General features: G+C 37.1%; 1 protein-coding gene across 6 annotated transcripts in view; it reads right to left on the bottom strand.

The window, feature by feature from the left end:
• The window catches only part of COP1 (COP1 E3 ubiquitin ligase), a 222,681-nt gene that overhangs the window by 176,019 nt on the left and 26,171 nt on the right, over positions 1–20,491 (bottom strand). For 4 of the 6 annotated variants that reach the window (XM_070384887.1, XM_070384886.1, XM_070384884.1 and 1 more), the window contains exons 2-5: positions 20,087–20,146; positions 10,227–10,324; positions 3,149–3,225; positions 2,378–2,497 (exon numbers count right to left, since the gene is read on the bottom strand). In XM_070384887.1, coding sequence (XP_070240988.1) covers positions 2,378–2,497; positions 3,149–3,225; positions 10,227–10,324; positions 20,087–20,146 — 355 coding nt within the window. The remainder of the gene's footprint in view (positions 1–2,377; positions 2,498–3,148; positions 3,226–10,226; positions 10,325–20,086; positions 20,147–20,491) is intronic. The other 2 variants (XM_070384885.1, XM_014481367.2) reach the window with 1 other exon arrangement.

Below are 20,491 nucleotides of genomic sequence, written 5' to 3'. Positions count from 1 at the left end.
ACATGCTGCAGAGCAACTTGGCCACAACTATTGAGCCTGTGCTCCGGAGTCCAGGAACCGTGACTTCTAAAGTCCGTGTGTCCCACAGTCCATGCTCCACGAGAGAAGCCATCACAATGAGAAGCCCTCTCACTGCAAGGCCCCACTCACCACAACTAGAGAAAAGCCTGGGCAGCAATGAAGACCCAGCACAGCCAAAAGCAGATAAATGAAATTATATTAAAAATGTTTAAATAAATAAAACAGATAACTGTGAGAATGTACTGTATAGTACAGGCAACTCTACTTAATGCGCTATGGTGACCGGAATGGGAATGAAGTCCAAAAGGGGTTATATGAATATGTGTAGCTGATTCATTTTGCTGTACAGAAGAAACGAATACAACATTATAAAGCAACTATACTCCAATAAAAATAGTTTTAAAAAAATAAAAAGGGAAAAAACAAACAAAAAAGTACAAACTTACAATTTTAAGATAAGTAACAAGGATACAATGTATAACAAGATAACTATAGCTAACACTGCTGCTGCTAAGTCGCTTCAGTCGCGCGACCCCATAGGTGGAAGCCCACCAGGTTTCCCCGTCCCTGGGATTCTCCAGGCAAGAACACTGGAGTGGGCTGCCATTTCCTTCTCCAATGCATGAAAGTGAAAAGTGAAAGGGAAGTCGCTCAGTCGTGTCTGACTCTTAGTGACCCCATGGACTACAGCCTACCAGGCTCCTCTATCCATGGGATTTTCCAGGCGAGAGTACTGGAGTGGGGTGCCATTGCCTTCTCCAATAGTTAACAGTAGTGGATGGTATATCTGAAAGTTGCTAAGCAAGTAAATCCTAAAAAAGCTCTCATCATGAAAAAAAAAAAACCTTTTCTTTTATCTATATGAGATGATGTTAACTGAATTTATTGTGATAATCATTTTACAATATATGTGTGTCAAGTCATTATGCTATACACCTTAAACTTATGCAGTGCTATACATCAATTTTGGCTTCCCAGGTGGCACCAGTGGTAAAGAATCCTCCTGCCAATGCAGGAGACACAAGAGACACGGGTTCAACCTCTGGGTAGGGAAGATCCCCTGAAGACAGGAATGGCAACCCACTCTGGTATTTCTCACCTATAAAATCCCATGGACAAAGGAGCCTGACAGGCTACAGTCCATGGGGTCCCAAAGAATCAGACACGACTGAACAACTAAGCAATGAGCAATGATATATCAGTTACATCTCAACAAATCTGAAAGAAAGAAAAGCAAATAAAAGATAAAGCCATCCCACTCTCCCCGCCCCCACAGAAAAAAACCACCAGAGAAACTCCCACCATGAAAAAAGACACAACAGGGAGCCTCGTTTTAGTCGGCTCAACCTCAACTACTCCTTTCTTCCACTAAGAGATTCCCATTCTACTCAGTTTCATCCAGATCTAAGCTATGTTAATCAGAATCAATCCACAGAATTTCTTAAAAATCAAGTTGAGAGGCTCTTTTTCTTCTTTTATCAAAAAACATAAATTCACAAGTACAGGTAACCACATTATCTCCCATGGGATAAAAATCCAATAAAAGAAAATCAAACCTGTCCCAAAGAAACAGTCATGAGAAGTAAAACAGAAACTCTCCTGACAACATTCAAATGCCTGATTTCATTTCCTTATATTCACCAAAGAAGTGATGGTTCCAATGTTCCTAACGCTTGCTTGTTAAGCTCTTCCTTTTTATGTGTGTGAGCTTCTCACTCCCTTATTCTGTCAATTTATATCCCCTTTGTGTTCAAAGTAGTTAAGGGTGGCTATCTGCTTATATTAACGTATACAGTCTTTATTCAAATGGAGCATACTCAATTCCTAACTAATACATACAAATTCTCATTTTATATGTTTTACATTTATTTACCTGAAATAAATGTAACTTTTCACTTATTTAGATTCCATTACATGAAAACAGGACATAATTTTGTTTTTGTTCCCATCTTTCTAAATGCCCTTAGCTAAGCCATCGACTACTGCTACTGTTAACCCACACCCGCTGGAAGGATTTTATGTAAATTAAAATAATCCCTATTTTCTCCTCCAAATCCCACATGTGAAGAGGTGAAGATTCATTAGAAGAAAAAAGATCAATAATAATTGTTCCCTGTTAAAATGAAGCTGTACTTTCTCATGATCTGAACACTCAGCTTTTGTTAATAAAAACTGGACACTGCAAGTAAGTTGTATTATAAGAATTTGTTCTTTCTTTCAATTGAAAAAGGGATATAAGTGATAGTTTACAGATAACTCCTACTGAATAAAACTGGACTGACTAACACTACCCTATTATTTTAAATATTTTTATATCTTTTTAAAATAAAAATTTTCAAGTTCAGGGGCCACTTACTGCTTCCAGTTGTTTCTTCTTCTGCACTAGTAACTCCAGCATGAGGTTGACATTGGCCAAATCAAGGTTATCTTGGTCAGTTCCCAACAAATCCTGAAATATTTGCCACCTGTGGCCATTCTAAAAACAAAGAAGAAACCCAACTTAACAAAACTGTTTTAGAGAGTCAAAAACAAATGCTTGCTATTTTCTAATGTTTATTACATATCAAAAATAAACTATAATGTTCCAACCTATTCCTTCCCAGCTAGTGGCTCCCCAATGCCTTCTAATTATAATTTAATCACTATTTCTCCCTTAAATACATTTAAATAATATGAAAGGCACATTCAAGATATGTCAAGTCATCTTCTCCAAAGGTATAATTCCCTTCAAAACAAGTGCCCAGATTTTAATTACCTGTCTAACCATCTTTTCCACTTTGTATTTGGTAAGGTAATAATTTAAGTTCACTTGCTTCAGTAATTTGGGGTTAATCCTCTCAAATTGAGAATTTTCTCAAATGACCACCCATAGTTTCATCCTGCCATATAATTCTTTAAATGCAATGTGTTACAAGCCAACTGACTCAGTATTACCCCACAGACCTTTCAAAAGGGTAAATTCTAGACAATTCAGACCAAAGAAAGCTGTTTATTGAATAGGATAATCCTAGATCTCCTTTAAGAAAAACCAGTAATATGCTAAGCTTGCATACCCAATTAGTATTAAACCAATGAACAAAGCAAAATGAAATGTATTAAAAATAGTAATAAAAGAGTTGAAACATACGGTGCTACTCACTGAGTGGTCCAATTTGAACCTCTTTTCCTCAAATCTTTGCTTCTGTTTGAGAATGAGCTCATTCACTGTAAACAAAAACAAAACAAAAAGCACAAATAATCTGTATTTTTATTAAATTATCCATCTAACTTCTATTTAAATGGATTCTATTTAACTTTAAAAAGTCTCAAATGTCAGGGAAAAAAAATGCTAAGCAGAATATGCTTTTTTTTTTTTTGAAATTAAAAACAGTTTTGCCACAGCTACTACTACAACTACCACTATTATTACCATTACTATTACTGCAGAAGGAAAATTCTTCAGAATATGTACTTTCTCTTACATGTGTCAGTGATGACACTATAGCATTTGGAAACAGTTCTTGACTCTAAGAGACCATTCCACACTCTACAGGGTAACTGGCAGATTCTATGAGGGAGGCACTAAAGGTTTTCATTTGTTGTTCTTTTTGCTTGTGACTTTTCTATCTAAAAGCCATTCTAACCCTTTTTAAAAAAATAAGAACATGAGGGGCTTCCCTGGCCCTCCAGTGGTTAAAACTCCGCACTTTCCCTGCAGGGGGCGCCAGCCTGATTCCCGATTGGGGAACTAAGATTCCACACAGAGCTCAGTGTGGTCAAAAAATTAATACAAATAATTAAAAATAATAAATAAAGAAAAATAAGAATATTATTTTCTCCCAAATGTCAGAATGCCAACTGTCATATACTTTCAGAGAGGCTAGATCCCTCCCTGGCCCTACAGAATGATGCTTGACTTAACCTAAATCCATCTAGTCATATCCTCTTGACAGTGACTGACAAAATGGTTAACTACTGAGACCTCGTTTTGCCCAATAAGGGTATGCTGTCTTTCAGAAGAGAAGGCTTGAACGAGTTCTCTGTCCGCCTTCGTCTAGGGATGGTACCTGGAATCACGCTGAGCCACCCTGCACCTCTCTTGAGGGGAGCTAGCCAAAGGACCAATGCATCCGCTGGGGAAGGCAGGCCGGAAAGACGGAAAGAACTGATCATACCACTGAGATGTCAAATTAACTCAATCTAGAGATTCTTTCTGTGTAAATCAATACATTTCCCTTGATGTTCCAGCCACTTTTAATAGATTTTTCATCTTTAACACACAACTGATTAAAAAAAAAAAAAAAAAACTGATAAAAGAAAAGAGCAACTAGCACTAAGCTAGTTTAATGTACTAGTCTTTAATTTATAGACATTATCCTATGGGTTATTCTTTGCATTCTAGAGATGAGGAAATACTAGAAAGAGCACAAGACAGTTACTCATGGTGACATATAATACCAGACAAAGCTAGGATATAAACCTATCTAATACTTCCCACCATACCACAATTTACTAAAAATATTTTCTAAAAAATCAGAGAGATACCAGGCCCACACTAGAAACAAAGGTTTAAAGATAAGACTCAACCTAAGTAAGACTTAGAGACACAAGCAACTAAGAACAAGCAGACAAACACATACAATGCATCAGTTATGATATGACCATCAGGACCATCACTGATGTGGATTTAAAAAGAACACAGGACAAGGAGTTATTAAAATGTTAACGAGTAGACTTTCACAAAGAAGGTAACATTAGAACTGGGCAATAATAAGCACACAGAGACTCACTACACAGGAAAAGAAGTGGAAAAGAATTCAAATAAGGGTGTGTGAGAAACTCCCTGGTGATCCAGTGGTTAGGACCCACTGCCATGGGTCTGCACTCAATCCCTAGTCAGGGAACCAATGTCCACCAAGCCACATGGTGTGCCCCAAAATGGGGTAGGGTGGGGGTGGGAGGGAGTAAAAGGGTAAAATCTCAAGAAATCTCATTTAACACTGGCCATGAATGTTCCAAACCCTTAATTGTAATTCTCTGGATCCTTATAATAACCATAGTACTAAGAACAAATAATGCCTCTCTCAGACGTCCTTGGTAGTCCAGTAGTTAAGAGTCCACTGTGCAATGCAGGGGACACAGGTTTGATCCTTGGTCAGGGAGCTAAGTTCCCACATGCCATGGGGCAATTGAGCCCACATGCCACAACCAGAAAAGACTACATGTTGCAATGAAGAGCCCACACTCCATCACAAGGACAGCACAGCCAAAAACAAACAAACAAAATGCCTTTCTACTGCTAAAGATTTCATTCTAGCAACTGTCATTTTAGAGGCAAGATAGCAAAGTAAAAGCACATAATTGAGTCAGGACCGAATCCCAATTCCACCATTTACTGGGGCTGTTGAACTTTACACAAGTTACTTGCCTTCTCTGTGCCTTAGTTCCCCCACGGAAAGAATGCAGATGACAACAACTACCTGTGTCATAGGACTGAGAATGTATAAAGTGCCTGGAAAAGTACTTGGCAGTAGTAAAGACATTATATGTGTTGGTGACTTTTTTTAAAGCAGAGATTTTAAATTTTGCATGTATGTTGTCTTTTACATTAAAGAGTAAGAAGGTCATTCATTAGAGAGGTAAGACCATTCAATTTACAAATTTTATCCACAGAGAACACTAGAAAACAGATTGCTGGTGGGGGGGGGCGGTGGTAGGGGCAGAGGGGTGCTGGAGGTGGATCACGCATCACGGAAGGACAAGGAGAGCTGGAGTAAGCCCTCGTAGGAGTGCAGGAGAGCCACTGCAGAGGCTGGAGGAGACACACCCCCTGGCCCTGCATGAGCCTCCCAGCAACAGCAGCGAAAGACAGCCCAGTTCCCGCAATCCCCAGACTCACTTGCCCACAGGCCCGCTCTGTAATTTCATGTTCTCAGTCACAAGCTTCAACACTGCTTCCCAGTCCTCGCTGGTGGCCTGGAACAGCTTCAGGCTAAACAGGGGACCTAACAGGTCCCCATTCCTGAACACACTGGGACAAAGAGCAGCCTGGTAAGGGGAAGGGTCCCCAGAACTCCCTACATGTGAGAGGAAGAAGCCTCTTGATGAAAGTGAAAGAGGAGAGTAAAAAAGCTGGCTTAAAACTCAACATTCAAAAATGAAGACCATGGCATCTGGCCCTATCACCTCATGGCAAATAGATGGGGAAACAATGGAAACAGTGACAGACTGTATTTTCCTGGGCTCCAAAATCACTGCAGATGGTGACCACAGCCATGAAATTAAAAGACGCTTGCTCCTTGGAAGAAAAGCTATGACAAACCTAGACAGAATATTAAAAATCAGAGACGTTACTTTGCCAACAAAGGTCCATCTAGTCAAAGGTATGGTTTTTCCAGTAGTCATGGATGGATGTGAGAGTTGGACCATAAAGAAGGCTGAGTGCCAAAGAATTGATGCTTTTGAACTGTGGTGCTGGAGAAGACTCTTGAGAGTCCCTTGGACTGCAAGGAGATCAAACCAGTCCATCCTAAAGGAAATCGGTCCTGAATATTCATCAGAAGGACTAATGCTGAAGCTGAAGCTCCAATACTTTGGCCACCTGATGTGAAGAACTGACTCACTGGAAAACCCCCTGATGCTGGGAAAGATTGAAGGCAGGAGGAGAAGGGGATGACAGAGGATGAGATGGTTGGATGGCATCACTGACTCGATGGACATGAGTTTGAGCAAACTCCAGGAGCTGGTGATGGACAGGGAAACCTGGCATGCTACAGTCCATGGGGTCACAAAGAGCCAGGACACGACTGAGCAACTGACCTGAACTAAAGAGCAAAGAGGATAGAAAGGCAAAAAGTGAGAGTTATGCCCCTTTTGGGGGAAGGGGGAAGGAAAGAAGAAAGATAGAGGAAGAAGAAAAAGGAGGAAATGTAGTGTAGGGCTCACGGCATGCAAGGAAAAAATCGAAATACCTGTCTTGACCAAAAAATGCATGAGTCTAAAGACCAGAAAACCAAATCCGCTTGTGTTTGGAGTGTATGACTTCCAATTCTTTGCTCTCATTAAAACTGAAGAAAGAAGTGGATTTGTTCATGATTACGGCAGGTAAAAAAAAATTTTTTTTTTTTTTTTACTAAATGAGTGCTTCTGTTTTTGAAGCATGTAATTCAGAAGGAGGTCAAAGAAATAAGTGACAGTGCTGGAACAAAGTTCCTTCCATCCCCATCAGAGTATTTATGTAAGCCGAGTTTCTCATGACTTACCCTTTTCAAAATAAAAAGGAAAAGTCTTAAACTTACACAATGTTATATGTCAATTATATCCCAATTTTTTTAAAAAACTGTGATGATCCTAAATAAATTAAGAAAATATACATGAAACTGAATCCCTGTCCTAGTAATAACTATCAGTGGCAATGGAACTGATTGAGAAGAACATCATCACACATTAAGCACTTTCAATAAATTTTTATGTCTAATATTTTACAAAATTTGTAGATATTTATTTGATCAAATGCATGTCAAATAATTACAAATCAGGAAAACCACACTCAAAAGTTCAAAAGAATCTTCAAAGTCTGTAATTTCTATTTTCTGTTACAGAAAAGTACGACAGATAAATCAGTAAGAATTTCAAGCATGTGTGTACATGTGTGTGTGTGTATTTTTTTGGCCACTTTGCGCAGCATGTGGGATCCTAATTTCCCAACCAATGATTGAACCTGTGCCCCCTGCATTGGAAGCATGGAGTCTTAACCAGGGAACTGCCAGGGAAGTCCCAAAAATACATAATGACAAAATTATGTGGGCAATTTTCAATTTGTGCCCATAACTGCCCACTTCTCTTAAGCAGAAGTTCAAAGGGACAAAATACAAAATTTCTCATTGTTTTTTTGAAACTATGGTAAGTATCAAATCACTATACTATTCAGTTTCCACTAGATACATTTTAAAAAGAGATAAAAGCTTATTTTTAAATAACCATATTTATAATACTTTTTAAACTATATTCTTTACAAGCACTAAAACTTACAAAGAAAAAATTTGGATGCTAATTTAAATATGGCATCAATGTGGGAAGTACATCATTTTTCAGAATTTTTATGTGTCATCCAAGCAAAAAGGTTTGAAGATCTTTTTGAAAATGTGTAGCCCTCTAGCCCTCTAGCCATGACTCAAGTAAATGCAAAGCATTAAAAGCGAAGGATCCTTATCTATCAATAAAAATATTAGAATACTTCAGAATCATATAACTTACACTTATTTTACAATGCTCAAGAAGAAATCTGATATTACTTTTAGAAGGCTCAACATTTTTCTAGTCCAGCGAAGAACTACAGGCATTATACAAATCATGTAATCTCAAACTAAATCAATGGGAATAAATTGTGTTTTTTTCAGTACAGAAAAAACAAGTGATATATCACTTTCAGAAACAGATCTCAGTAGCTTCCTGAGTGCACAAGAACCTAAGGATTTGACTGTCACTGTATAAAGGTAAAGACTGGAAAGGGTGACAGGCAGTGAAACAGAATAAATGTATCAGGATGACATGTTATTTCTACGGCTGACATAAATACTCATATGGAAGCTGCATTATATCCAAGACTTCAAATCTGGGCATAAAATACTTAATGCTTAAATTACCTAAAACCAAAATTCTTTACCCATATAAAGAGAAGATTAAAAACTAGATCATAATGAAGATAATGTCTAGCTAAGGAAAACAGTAATTATGACTTCACTATTCACTGAATGTATACATTTGAGAATATATAAACTATGAAATTACATCTTAGTGTTAATATTTTCACACTCCTTCCGTATGGTATTCTCACTCTATTTAGAAATTTACGTAAGAGAATTTCTAACTTATAGTTTCATTAAGGAATACTGCCTGAAATTTTTGGTAAATACCAAAATCTTAAGATCACTGATTTCCTTGCTGTACTTAACCATTCCAAAAGAAGGAGTAGCTTTCTGAAGTTATAAGAACTCAAAGAGAAGTGATTCTAAAACTCACAAACTAGCATCAATCCATGTTCGTAAGTTCAAGGACAAAGGCGTCTGCTTTGCAGGACTTCAGTTTCCCTAACTCAGCTCACGAAGTCCAGTCCCACAGAGCATCATATCAATTAGTATTTCTTCTTTTCCTAAGTTCATTCTCCTAGTTTGTTATAAGATTTTATCTATCTAGAAGAGCTTGGTATTTCAACAGAAAATCATCAAAATATTTTCTTCAGGGTTCCTTTCTGCTATGCAATCATCCAATGATTTATTTTCCTTTATGAAAAGACATTGGAGTGCAATGAAGAATGAAAGGGAAGAAAGGGTTGAAGTCAATGGAATTTTAGAACAGAAATAAAAAAAGGAAAGCCATGGCTAAACAGGTTCCATGTCATGATTTAATATTATAAAACACCAAACAAATCAAAGTGCAACTGAAGCACAGGGAGGTCAGAATCTATATATCCTTACCTCCAAGTATGTTACGCTTTAGAAAGAAGAATTATTCTCTCTGATATACATAACCAATAGTGCCCTACTTCCTGCCGATCCACACCTGAAAATTAATCTTCATTCACAAAAACTCAAACTGAAGACTTTCCACACTACCTAAGGCTTTTCAACAAGCAGAATTTCTAGACTTTTCATAACTGGTCTCCGACTAGGTATTATTCCCAACTACTTACCATTTACCTTAAGGTTCCCTATTTGTATCTGTCTTCTCCAGTCACCATTCCTTCCTTAAATGTTCCATATTCACGTCTTGCTTTTCCCAGCTTTACTTTTCAGTTGCCCCTCAGGCCATAACCTCTTGTTCTCTCATCCAGGAGTGCTCATACCCAACTTTTCCCCTCCTTGCCATTCTCCATTAACTTTTCCCTCCACTGCTGCTGCCCCAAAACAGAAACAAGAATGCACAAGATACAGAGACAGGGATCTGAGACTCTGGTATTCTCCTACAGCCTCACATTCTACCTAGCTATCAGTGTAAGAACCTAAGAATTGTACCAATGTTTTTTTAATGAAACAGATATAATATGATATATGGTATATATAGTACAGAATCAATGTCATAACCCAAGGAAGACAGGGGAAAGGACTCTGGTGACTAGGACAGAGACATGCTTACCTCTAAGTTATGTTCTCTAAATAAATTAGTGCTAGCACAACCTTTTGTGGACTGAATATTTTTAAAAATTAAAAATCATTCCAAAGACTCACCCAAGAAATTAGGATACAGATGGTCAATATTATCCACAACATAGTTACACTTGGGACATCTATTATTATCCTCCAAACTCTGATGAATACACTTGTAGCTATTAACAAAGAAAAAATAAAATAGGCTTCATTAAATCAGTGACTAATTAGCAAACTGGTCACAAAATAATGCCTATTAGTTTTCTATTCCTCATTTTCAACATAAGTAATCTAGCAGTTATCAACTTTACTACAGCTTATACTTCTATATCATAAAAAAAGTACATAGGACATTTATTAGATAATAGTATATGAAAGTTATTTAAAAATAAACTCAAGTAACAAGCCTACAGGATATAAAATTTAAAATGTAAGTTTATGCAATTTAAACGGTACATAACAATAGGAAGAAAAACAAAAGCCTACAATTTAGTTAAGCAAACAAACTGTGTTCTTGGAGTGCTGATAGCCTTAATATAACAAGAGCTCATTCAAATAAAAAGAAAATCAGAGAAGAACAGAAAAATCAACAAACCAAAAATTAGTCAATAAGCATGGGAAATACCATCTTCACTAGGATGATAAAGTGATTTAAAATTATATACTTCCTTTTACCAATCAGAATAGAAAAATAAACAAAAGGCTATCAGAGTTAGGAGTACATGTACAAATGAATAACTTCATATGCTGTTGCAGGAAATTTAACTACCATAACTTTCTAGAAGACAAATAGTATGGAAAATTCTTAAGGCTGTGAAACCTCTTTGATGCAGTGATATTACTTCCTGGAATTTATCTTTAGGAAATAAGCAAATATATATAAGTATAAAAATGTTCAATTCAAAGTTATTTGTAAACAGCAAAATAAGTTAGAAGCAACCAAGACATTAGGAAATTGACTACATAAATTTGTAAACATCAATCCAATGTATAGAGCCAATAAAATTCATATCATAATATGTAACTATAAGCCATGAAAAATAATAACTATTATAGGCCTAGCTAGAGAAATAAGATTATGATAAATTTTTCCCTTTTCAGATTATTTATTTCTATAATGCTTGGCTTTTGACAATTGTATATTGCCTTAGAATAAAAACTTTGAAAATGTCATTCAACTAAATAGAAAAGAAATATCAGATTGATATTATGAAAATAATCATTACATTACTAGGGCTTCCCTGATAGCTCAGTTGATAAAGAATCCACCTGCAATGCAGGAGACCCCAGATCGACTCCTGGGTCAGAAGATCCACTGGAAAAGGGTAGGCTACTCACTTCACTATTCTTCAGCTTTCCTTGTGGCTCAGCTGGTAAAGAATCCGTCTGCAATATAGCAGACCTGGGTTCGATTTCTGGGTTGGAAAGAACCCCTGGAGAAGGGAACACTACCCACTCTAGCATTCTGGCCTGGAGAATTCCATGGACTATATAGTCCATGGTGTTGCAAAGAGTCTAACATGACTGAGCGACTTTCACTATGTTACTGAATAAAAATAATCTTTAACACAGTGGATACAATTCCACTGTTTTAAAAAATTGTGTATGTGTACATTTTTTAAAATTTGTTAATTAAATTGTAGTTAATTTACAATGTTTTGTTAGTTTCACACGAGCAGCTTCAGATTCTTTTCCATTACAGGTTATTACAAGGTACTGAATATAGTTCCGTGAACTAAATGGTAAATCCTTGTTGCCTATTTCATATACAATGCTGTGTATCTATTAATCCCACACTCAATTTATCCCTCCCAGCCCTTTTCCCTTTTGGTAATCCTAAGTTGTTTTCTAGGTCTGTCAGTCTGTTTCTGTCTTATAAATAAGTTGTGTTATTTTTCTAGATCCTGCTTCTAAGTGGTATTTGTCTTCCTCTGCCTGACTTACTTCACTTCGTATGATGATCTCTAGGTCCACCCATGTTGATAAAATGCCAATGCTTTACTTTTAATGGCTGAGTAATATTCCACTGAATATATACCACATCTTCTTTATCCACACCACATCTTCTTTATCCACTTATCATTGGTTGATGGATATTTCGGGTGCTTCCCTGTCTTAGCTACTGTAAATAGTGCTGCTGTGCACATTTGAGTGCATGTATCTTTTTGAAGTAGCATTTTCTCAGGATATGTGCCTAGAAGTATGATTGTAGGGTCATGTGGTAACTCTGTTTTTAGTGTTTTCAGGAATCTCCAGACTGCTTTCCACAAGGGCCGCACCCATTTACCTTTCTACCAATAATGTAGGAGGGTTCCTTTTTCTCCACACCCTCTCCAGCAATTACTTATTTGTAGACTTTTTGATGATGGCCATTCTGACCAATGTGAGATGATACTTACTGTAGTTCTGATTTTCATTTCTCTACGAATTAGCAATGTGGAGCATTTTATCACCCAATTGATGGCCCTCTGTATGTCTGGAGAAATGTTTATTCAGGTATTCTGCCCATTTTTTAATTGGGCTGTTTTTGTTTTTTTGTTTGTTTGTTTGTTTTACACTGAGATTCATGACCTACCTGTTTATTTTGGAAGTTAAGCCCTTGCTGGTCACATCATTTGCAAATATTTTCTCCCAGTCTGTATGTTATTTTTTCATTTTGTTTATGGTTTCCTTTGCTGTGCAAAAGCATATGTTTGATTAGGTCCCATCTATTTATGTTTGCTTTTATTTTTTTATCTTTTGCCTTGGTAGACTGAACTAAGATAACATTGGTGTAACTTATGTCAAAGAATGTTTGCCTATGCTTTCCTCTACAACTTTTATGGTACCATCTCTTATATTTAAGTTTGTAAGTCATTTTGAGTTTATTTTTGTGTATGGTATAAGCGAGTGTTCTAATTTCATAGATTTATATGCAGCTGTCCAGCTTTCCCAACACCACCTGCTGAAGAGACTGTCTTTTCTCCATTGTATATTCTTGCTTCCTTTGTTGGGATTAATTGACCATATGCATGTGGGTTTATTTCTGGGCTCTCTATGCTGTTCCATTGATCCATACATCTGTTTTTATGCCAACACCATGCTGTTTTGATTACCGTAACTTTGTAGTACTATCCAAAGCCTGGGAGGGTTATGCTTCCAGCTTTGCTATCTTTCCTCAGAATTGCTTTGGCAAGTCTAGGTCTTTATGGTTCCATATAAATTTTAGGATTATCTGTCCTAGCTCTGTGAAAAATGCCATGGATAATTTGATAGGGATCACATTAAATATGTAGATTGCTTTGGGCAATGTGGCCATTTTAACAGTATTAATTCTTCCAATCCAAAAGCCGGGAATACCTTTCCACTTCTTTGTATCATCTTTCCTTTATCAATGTTTTATCATTCTCAGCATACAGATCTTTCATTATCCTTTGTTGTTGCTGTTCAGTCATGTCCGACTCTTTATGACCCCATGGACTGCAGTTTGGTTAAGTTTATTCCTAGGTATTTTAATTTCTTTAATGCAATTTTAAATGGGATTGTCTTGTTTTTACTTTCTCTTTCTGACATTTCATTGTTAGTGTAAAGAAACACAACAGATTCCTGCATACTGATCTTCTACCCTGCTACTTTGCTGAATTCATTCATTAGTTCTAGTAGTTTTGGTCATAGCAATCAGACAAGAAAAAGAAATAAAAGGTAAAAGTAAAGGAAGAGGTAAAACTATAATTGTATGCAGATGACATGATACTCTGTTAAAAAAAAAAATCCTGAAGACTCCACACCAAAACTGTGTGCATTTAAATGTGTACATTTAAAATAAATCAAAAAAGACATTCACCATAGTGTTAACAGTATGTGCCTCTGGGTCATATAATTATGGGAAACTTTTTCTTTGGCAGTGTCTACAAGTTTCTATAGTAAACATGTACTGCTCCTAATAATCAGGAAAAAAAGTTACTTCTAAATTTTTATTAGAGTGATTTATGTATAAAGATGATTCCTAAAAAAAAGACAATATCTCTTTTTTTTAACATCTTATTTTACGTTGGAGTATAGTTGATTAACACTATTGTGTTAGTTTCTGGTGAACAACAAAGTAATTCAATTACACATATATATGTATCTACTCTTCTTCAAATTCTTTTCCCATTTGGGTTGTTACATAACATTAAGCAGAGTTCCCTCTGCTGTATGGTAGGTCCCTGTTGGCTATCCACTGACAGTACCTGTTTTATTCTGGGTCCAAGTTGCTATAAATTTACTTCACCTTCATAAACTGAAGGAGATTTTTGTATCTGCCTACTTTCTTCCACCTTATCAAAACAAAAACCTACAACTATCAGGTCGCTCTGTTCTCGTTATTATCTACTTTCTCATCTCACGTGTTACTGGAAGACAAGCAAAAGAGGAGGATGCGACAGAGAATCACTGTAACGGTGGTCTCTGGCATTTAATAGGTACTCACACACTGAACAAATGCCTTGCACAGTGTTCCAGAAACAATATCATCACCCCCCTTGCAACTATGACCAGGCTAGGAACACCATATTACCACAAGATAGATTCCATATAGGAAAAAAATTCCTACATGGAAGTTTCAATGAAAGAAATAGTATTTTTTTCATTTTAATGTTAAGTTGTTTTTATTTTTATTGCAAGGGAAAAGCATAAAGAAGATATGCAAATACAATAGATTAAAAGTTCCAACATGGAAACATTTATAGTCTGCTTAGGGGAAAAGGAAATGAATTAATATTACCAGAATACTTGCCCACATGACAAGATTTAATCCTTACCAAAAAAATAACAAAACTGCAGGGAATTCCCTGGAGGTCCAGTGATAAGAACTCTGCACTTTACTGCTATGTCCCAGGTTAGATCCCTGGTTGGGGAACTAAGATCCCACAGGCCACTCTGTGTGACCATGAGGAAATAAAAGACACCTGCATGTTCAAATAAAGCAAGTCAAGAAGGAGAGAATCTGAGAAGGTTATTAAAGGTGGGAGACAGGGGCTAACAGATAAGCAGAAGAAGGACATTAGGGGTTATAGCAAATAGCTTTTGAAAAAAATGCTAGTTGGAAAATGAGCAAATAAAATGATGAGAATAAACTAAATTGTTTATTTAGTTTACCAATAAACTAAACAGAGTTTGTCAATACACAAATTTAGAGAGTTTGTCAATATACAAATTATTCCTGAATCCAGTATTTTCCTCTCCTTTCTTCAACCCCCAAATCATATCTCTTGTTATTAAGCTTATTACCATACCATCCTCTCCCAGAAGGAAAAAAAAGAAGTCTAGGACACAACCAGAAACAGAAGCTCAAATGACTTTTCTGCACTGTACTTGATAATACCCATCTAAACTGTAAAATTTAAATGTATCAAATTACATCCCACCATACAAAAGTGGAGTGATAATAAGATGAATCAAATTTATTTTATAACATCTACTACCTGACTACCACCTCAGGTAGTTCCTCTCTAGTTTGAGAAATAGTAACTGTCTTATTCTGTACTTAATCTGTGTATATGTCTCAGCAGCTCTATTTGCTAATTAAAAGCAGAGATTTGTTTCATTTATCTCTCTACCCTCAATATCTAGCCTAATATCCCACTGAAGAGTTGGAACTCAATAAATGCTGAATACATGAAAAAACAGATATAAACAAAAAAGAGACATACTTCTGTTGCCTTCCGGGTCATATAAAATACTTCAAGAAAGTTTGCATGCATTCATGCTAAGTCGCTTCAGTCGTGTTCAACTCTTTGCAACTCTATGGACTGTAGGTGCTGGGCTTCTCTGATCATGGGGATTCTCCAGGCAAGAATACTGGAGTGGGTAGCCATGCCCTCCTCCTGGGAATCTTCCCAACCCAGAGGCTGAACCTGCAACTGGTATCTACTGCACTGGCAGGCAGGGTCTTTACCACTAGCATTGCCTGAGAAGCCCTATCACAGTAACTCTGATTCATTCTCATTCATCTATCTACCTGACCAACACAAGTCCAAATGCAGTGTTGTGGATTCCAAAAGAAGAGCAAGTACCTGAACTAGCAATCGAAATAGGTGAGCATAAAGAGATAAGAAGGATATATATATTTGGGGTCCACCTGAGAAGTTTTCAATAGGTACTCACACTGCAACTCTTAAAAAAGACTTAGTACCACAGTGTGCTGACATAAATGGGCACCTGTGTTCCCTAACAAGTGTAGATCTGATCACAAAGAATGACCATTTCTCCACAGATGTATATAGTTGTTCTGTTTCTCCTATTAAGTACTTACCTACCTACAAAATATAATAGATTTCTCTGTCTGAATCAACAGGGATAAACAGATAAAGAAAACTGAGTAATTAGAAAATTCTCAAAAAAAAGGGGGTACAGAAAGAACAGATTAGTACCAGCGCTTGTATATAACAACCTGGTACTAGTAAAGTACAAGATGGTCGATTAGTCAAAAGTCCCAAGAGACAAACTGACCCTCAGGCTTGATCACAGGTATGCTGTGATGACAACACTGAGGGACCCTATTAATTATAACTAATTTGTAATAAAGCCAAATAGTAAATCAGCCACTGGTATACATGAGGTCAGAGAAGCAGGGGACAGGGGACAACCTGGAGACAGCAAGAGGGAAAGAAAGAACAAGCCTTATCTCTATACCATACAGAAGCCAGTTTTTTAAAATGATATCACTGAGTTTAAGTTAGACTATAGCTAATATTAATAGCAGGTTCACTGTGAAGTGGGAATGAATAAAGAGAAAGAACTTCCTGCTTTATGGTCTCCAACGTGTTACTAGGAAAGACTTATCATTTATAAGTGGGACCAGGGATAAACAGTTAATGTGATTCAATTTGATTTAGTGTTAATACTCTGGATTGAGCCTTCAGTTGGCATACAACTTGACTCCAGGTTACCAGCCCCAGGGTTCAAGTTAGCAAAGAGTTGATATAACAGGCTACTGTTCATGACTAAAGTTCCATAGGCCTCACATAATAGATAAGGTAAATAATTATGAGCTTTTGCTTTAAACAAAAGTTCAAAATATTTAGGGGCTTCCCTTGTAGCTCAGTTGGTAAAGAATCTGCCTACAATGCAGGATACCCAGGTTCAATCTCTGGGTTGGGAAGATCCCCTGGAGAAGAAAATGGTAACCCACTCTAGTATTCTTGCCTGGAGAATCCCATGGACTGTAGCCTGCTAGGCTCCTCTGTCCATGGTGTTGCAAGAGGTGGACATGACCTAGCAACTAAACCACCACCACCACAAAATATTTCATAGTTTATCAAGCCTGGGGGTGGGATTGTCAGACTCCAAGTTTATTGGTTCCTGTCAATGTTATTATCTCTATCCTACCAAAAACTGCTCTCTGGTAGGTATTTTAAAACATAATCACATCAGAGTGTAACACAGTAACTTGAACTGTAACAAGGATCTAAACTTTATTTTTATTTGAAAGAAAAAAAGGGTATTTAAGAAACTAATGGGGCTTCCCAACAATGACCTAAAGACATATCATGAAGACTACAGGACTCACTGAAAAGACTAGGACTGTCTAGTTATAAAGTCAATCAGTAATTTATTATATTTCACAACTCAGTGAAACAAGATCTCTGAACTGATTTAGCACACTCTTAAGCTTTTTTTAAATGCCACAGTAAATTATAAGTTAGAGGAGGGCAGTTAGGAAAAATGAAAACCTCACCTTACAATCTGTTTTCACACTTTCCTTTCAAATCTGTGAAAGAAGAAGAGGTGACAAGACACGAAGACAATGGGGGTTGAGAGTTGGAGAGCAGCAGCAGAAGATAGGCTGAATGACTTGACAAAGGTAAATTTTAGACCCAGAACCCAGAACTAGATTCCTGGTCCATCAACTTCAAGACCGTGCTCTTTCAGCTTTACATCAGGAAGCTCAACTAAGGGCAATTTTGTCTCCTAAGGGATATCTGGAGAAGGCAATGGCACCCTACTCCAGTACTCTTGCCTGGAATATCCCATGGACAGAGGAGCCTGGTAGGCTGCAGTCCATGGGGTCGCTAGAGTCAGACATGACTGAACGACTTCACTTTCGCTTTTCACTTTCATGCATTGGAGAAGGAAATGGCAACCCACTCCAGTGTTCTTGCCTGGAGAATCCCAGGGACAGGAAGCCTGGTGGGCTGCCGTCTGTGGGGTCGCAGAGTCGGACACGACTGAAGCGACTTAGCAGCAGCAGCAAGGGATATCTGGCAATGGCTGCAGACATTTTTGCTTGCTACAACTGGGAGCAAAACGATTGCTACTGAGTTGTTAAAGAAGCAGGTATGCCTGTTGGGTATAACACAACAGAAATATTAAATAAACAGTGTAAATAATTTAGGGAGTTGGTTGGAAGTAGAATATATCATCTTGAATCAAACAGATAAATAAATAAACTAAAGGAATTAAACATACAGAAATTACATACTCATTAGGATGACCATTATTTAAAAAAAAAAAGAATCAAACCAGAAATAACAAGTACTGGAGAGGACACGGACAAACTGGAACCCTTGTGCACTGTTGAGGGGATGTAAAATTGTACTGCAGGCAGGAAAAACAGTATGGCGGTTCCACAGAAGATTAAACACAGATTCACCACATGATCCAGTAATTTTACTTCCAGGTAAACACTTGAAAGAACTGAAAGCAGGATTTCAAAAAGCTAGTTATACATCAGTGTTCAAAGCAGCATTATTAACCGTAGTTTCAACAGATGAAAGCAACGCCAGTGTCCACAGAGAGATGAACGCACAAAGTGTGATACATGCGGTCATCCCTTGGTATCCACAGGGAATTGCTTCCAGGGCCTCCAAGGATCCAAAATCCAAGAATGCTCAAGTCCCTTATACAAAATAGTACAGTATTAGCATATAGCTTACTGCACATCCTCCTGTATACTTTAAAGCATCTCTAGATCACTTATAATATCTAATATGATGTAAATACTATGGAAATAGTTGCCAGTGAGCTGCAAATTCAAGTTTCTCTTTTTAGAATTTTCTGGAATTTTTTTTCAAATACTTCTGAGCCCTAGTTGGTTGAACCCACAGATGCTGAACCTGCAGATATGTAGGGCCAACTGTACATGCAATTAAATGTCATTCAGCCTCAGAAAGGAAGGAAACTGTGACACACGCTACAACATGGATGAAACCGGAGCACACTATGCTGAGTGAAATGAGACAGTCACAAAAAACAGATACTGGTTGATTTACTTATATGAGGTATCCAGGGTAGTCAAAAGTCACAGCAAGTAGAATGGTGACTAGCAGAGGTTGGGGAAGAGGGATATGGGGACTTGTTTAATAAGGACAGTTTCTGTTTTACAAGATGAAAACATTCTGGAGACTGACTGCACAACAATGTGAACAACACTCAACATTACTCACTTAAAAATGACTAAGATGGTACATTTTACGATATGTGTATTTCATCACAACTGAAATGCTTTCAAAATACACAAATTTATGTGACATATAACCTAAAGACAGCACTGAGTAGTGTTAAAGGACCAGAAATTTTTAATCCTCTAATATCCTTTTTCAATGACCTGCTAGCCTGCTTTAACGACCCTCACATTTGACCCCCAGGAGTGAGTTAAAGGTGTTTCATGCTTCATTCTGATACCCAGCACCCTCCAGTTTCCTAAAACAGCAGTCAAAGCTCTTTAAACAATTAATAAACCCAGAAGTTTATTAATTATAATTTCATATTTGATTTCATGGTAAATCAAAGTATTTCACAGAAACTACACCATTAACCACATTTGCCTTGAGACGTCAAACCTATAAAGTCATATCAGTCAAGGAAATATGATTCAAAATAACCAACAGCAACTATAAAAATGCAACTTCTCACTGGCTACATTTACACACAAGTTAAAAACTGCCAGAAGACAATTTCACTAAATAAAATCATCTTACCAAAAGCTGTGACCACACTTCGTCATGTATGCTTCCTCGATCATATCAAAGCAGATGGGGCTAAAAACAAATAGAAAAATAATTAATACATTTTTTAATTAGACTAATTACAAATTGGAAAAAGTCATAACAGTATCAACAAAATCATATTTCAGTACACAGGTAAGTCTTCAAATTTTTTACTGATGAGAGATGAAACTTCTATTGGGCTGAATGAACTTCAGTGGATTGCTGGTAAAATAATAATCTGTGGGCCATCAAGTTCTAAGATGAATGAAATGAATAATTTAACTGACCCCAATATTTTAACTTGCCCGTAACTTTTTTCAGTGTGGTGCAATCACAAAAGTAATTAAGTTCTACCATCTTTTCGATCATCCCTGGTACCAGAGACAACACCTACTC

This window comes from Bos mutus, chromosome 16 (assembly GCF_027580195.1).
Source record: "Bos mutus isolate GX-2022 chromosome 16, NWIPB_WYAK_1.1, whole genome shotgun sequence".
NCBI classification, from domain to species: domain Eukaryota; kingdom Metazoa; phylum Chordata; class Mammalia; order Artiodactyla; family Bovidae; genus Bos; species Bos mutus.
Note: the sequence above shows the minus strand (reverse complement) of the source record. Positions and strands in the feature narration are given on the sequence as shown.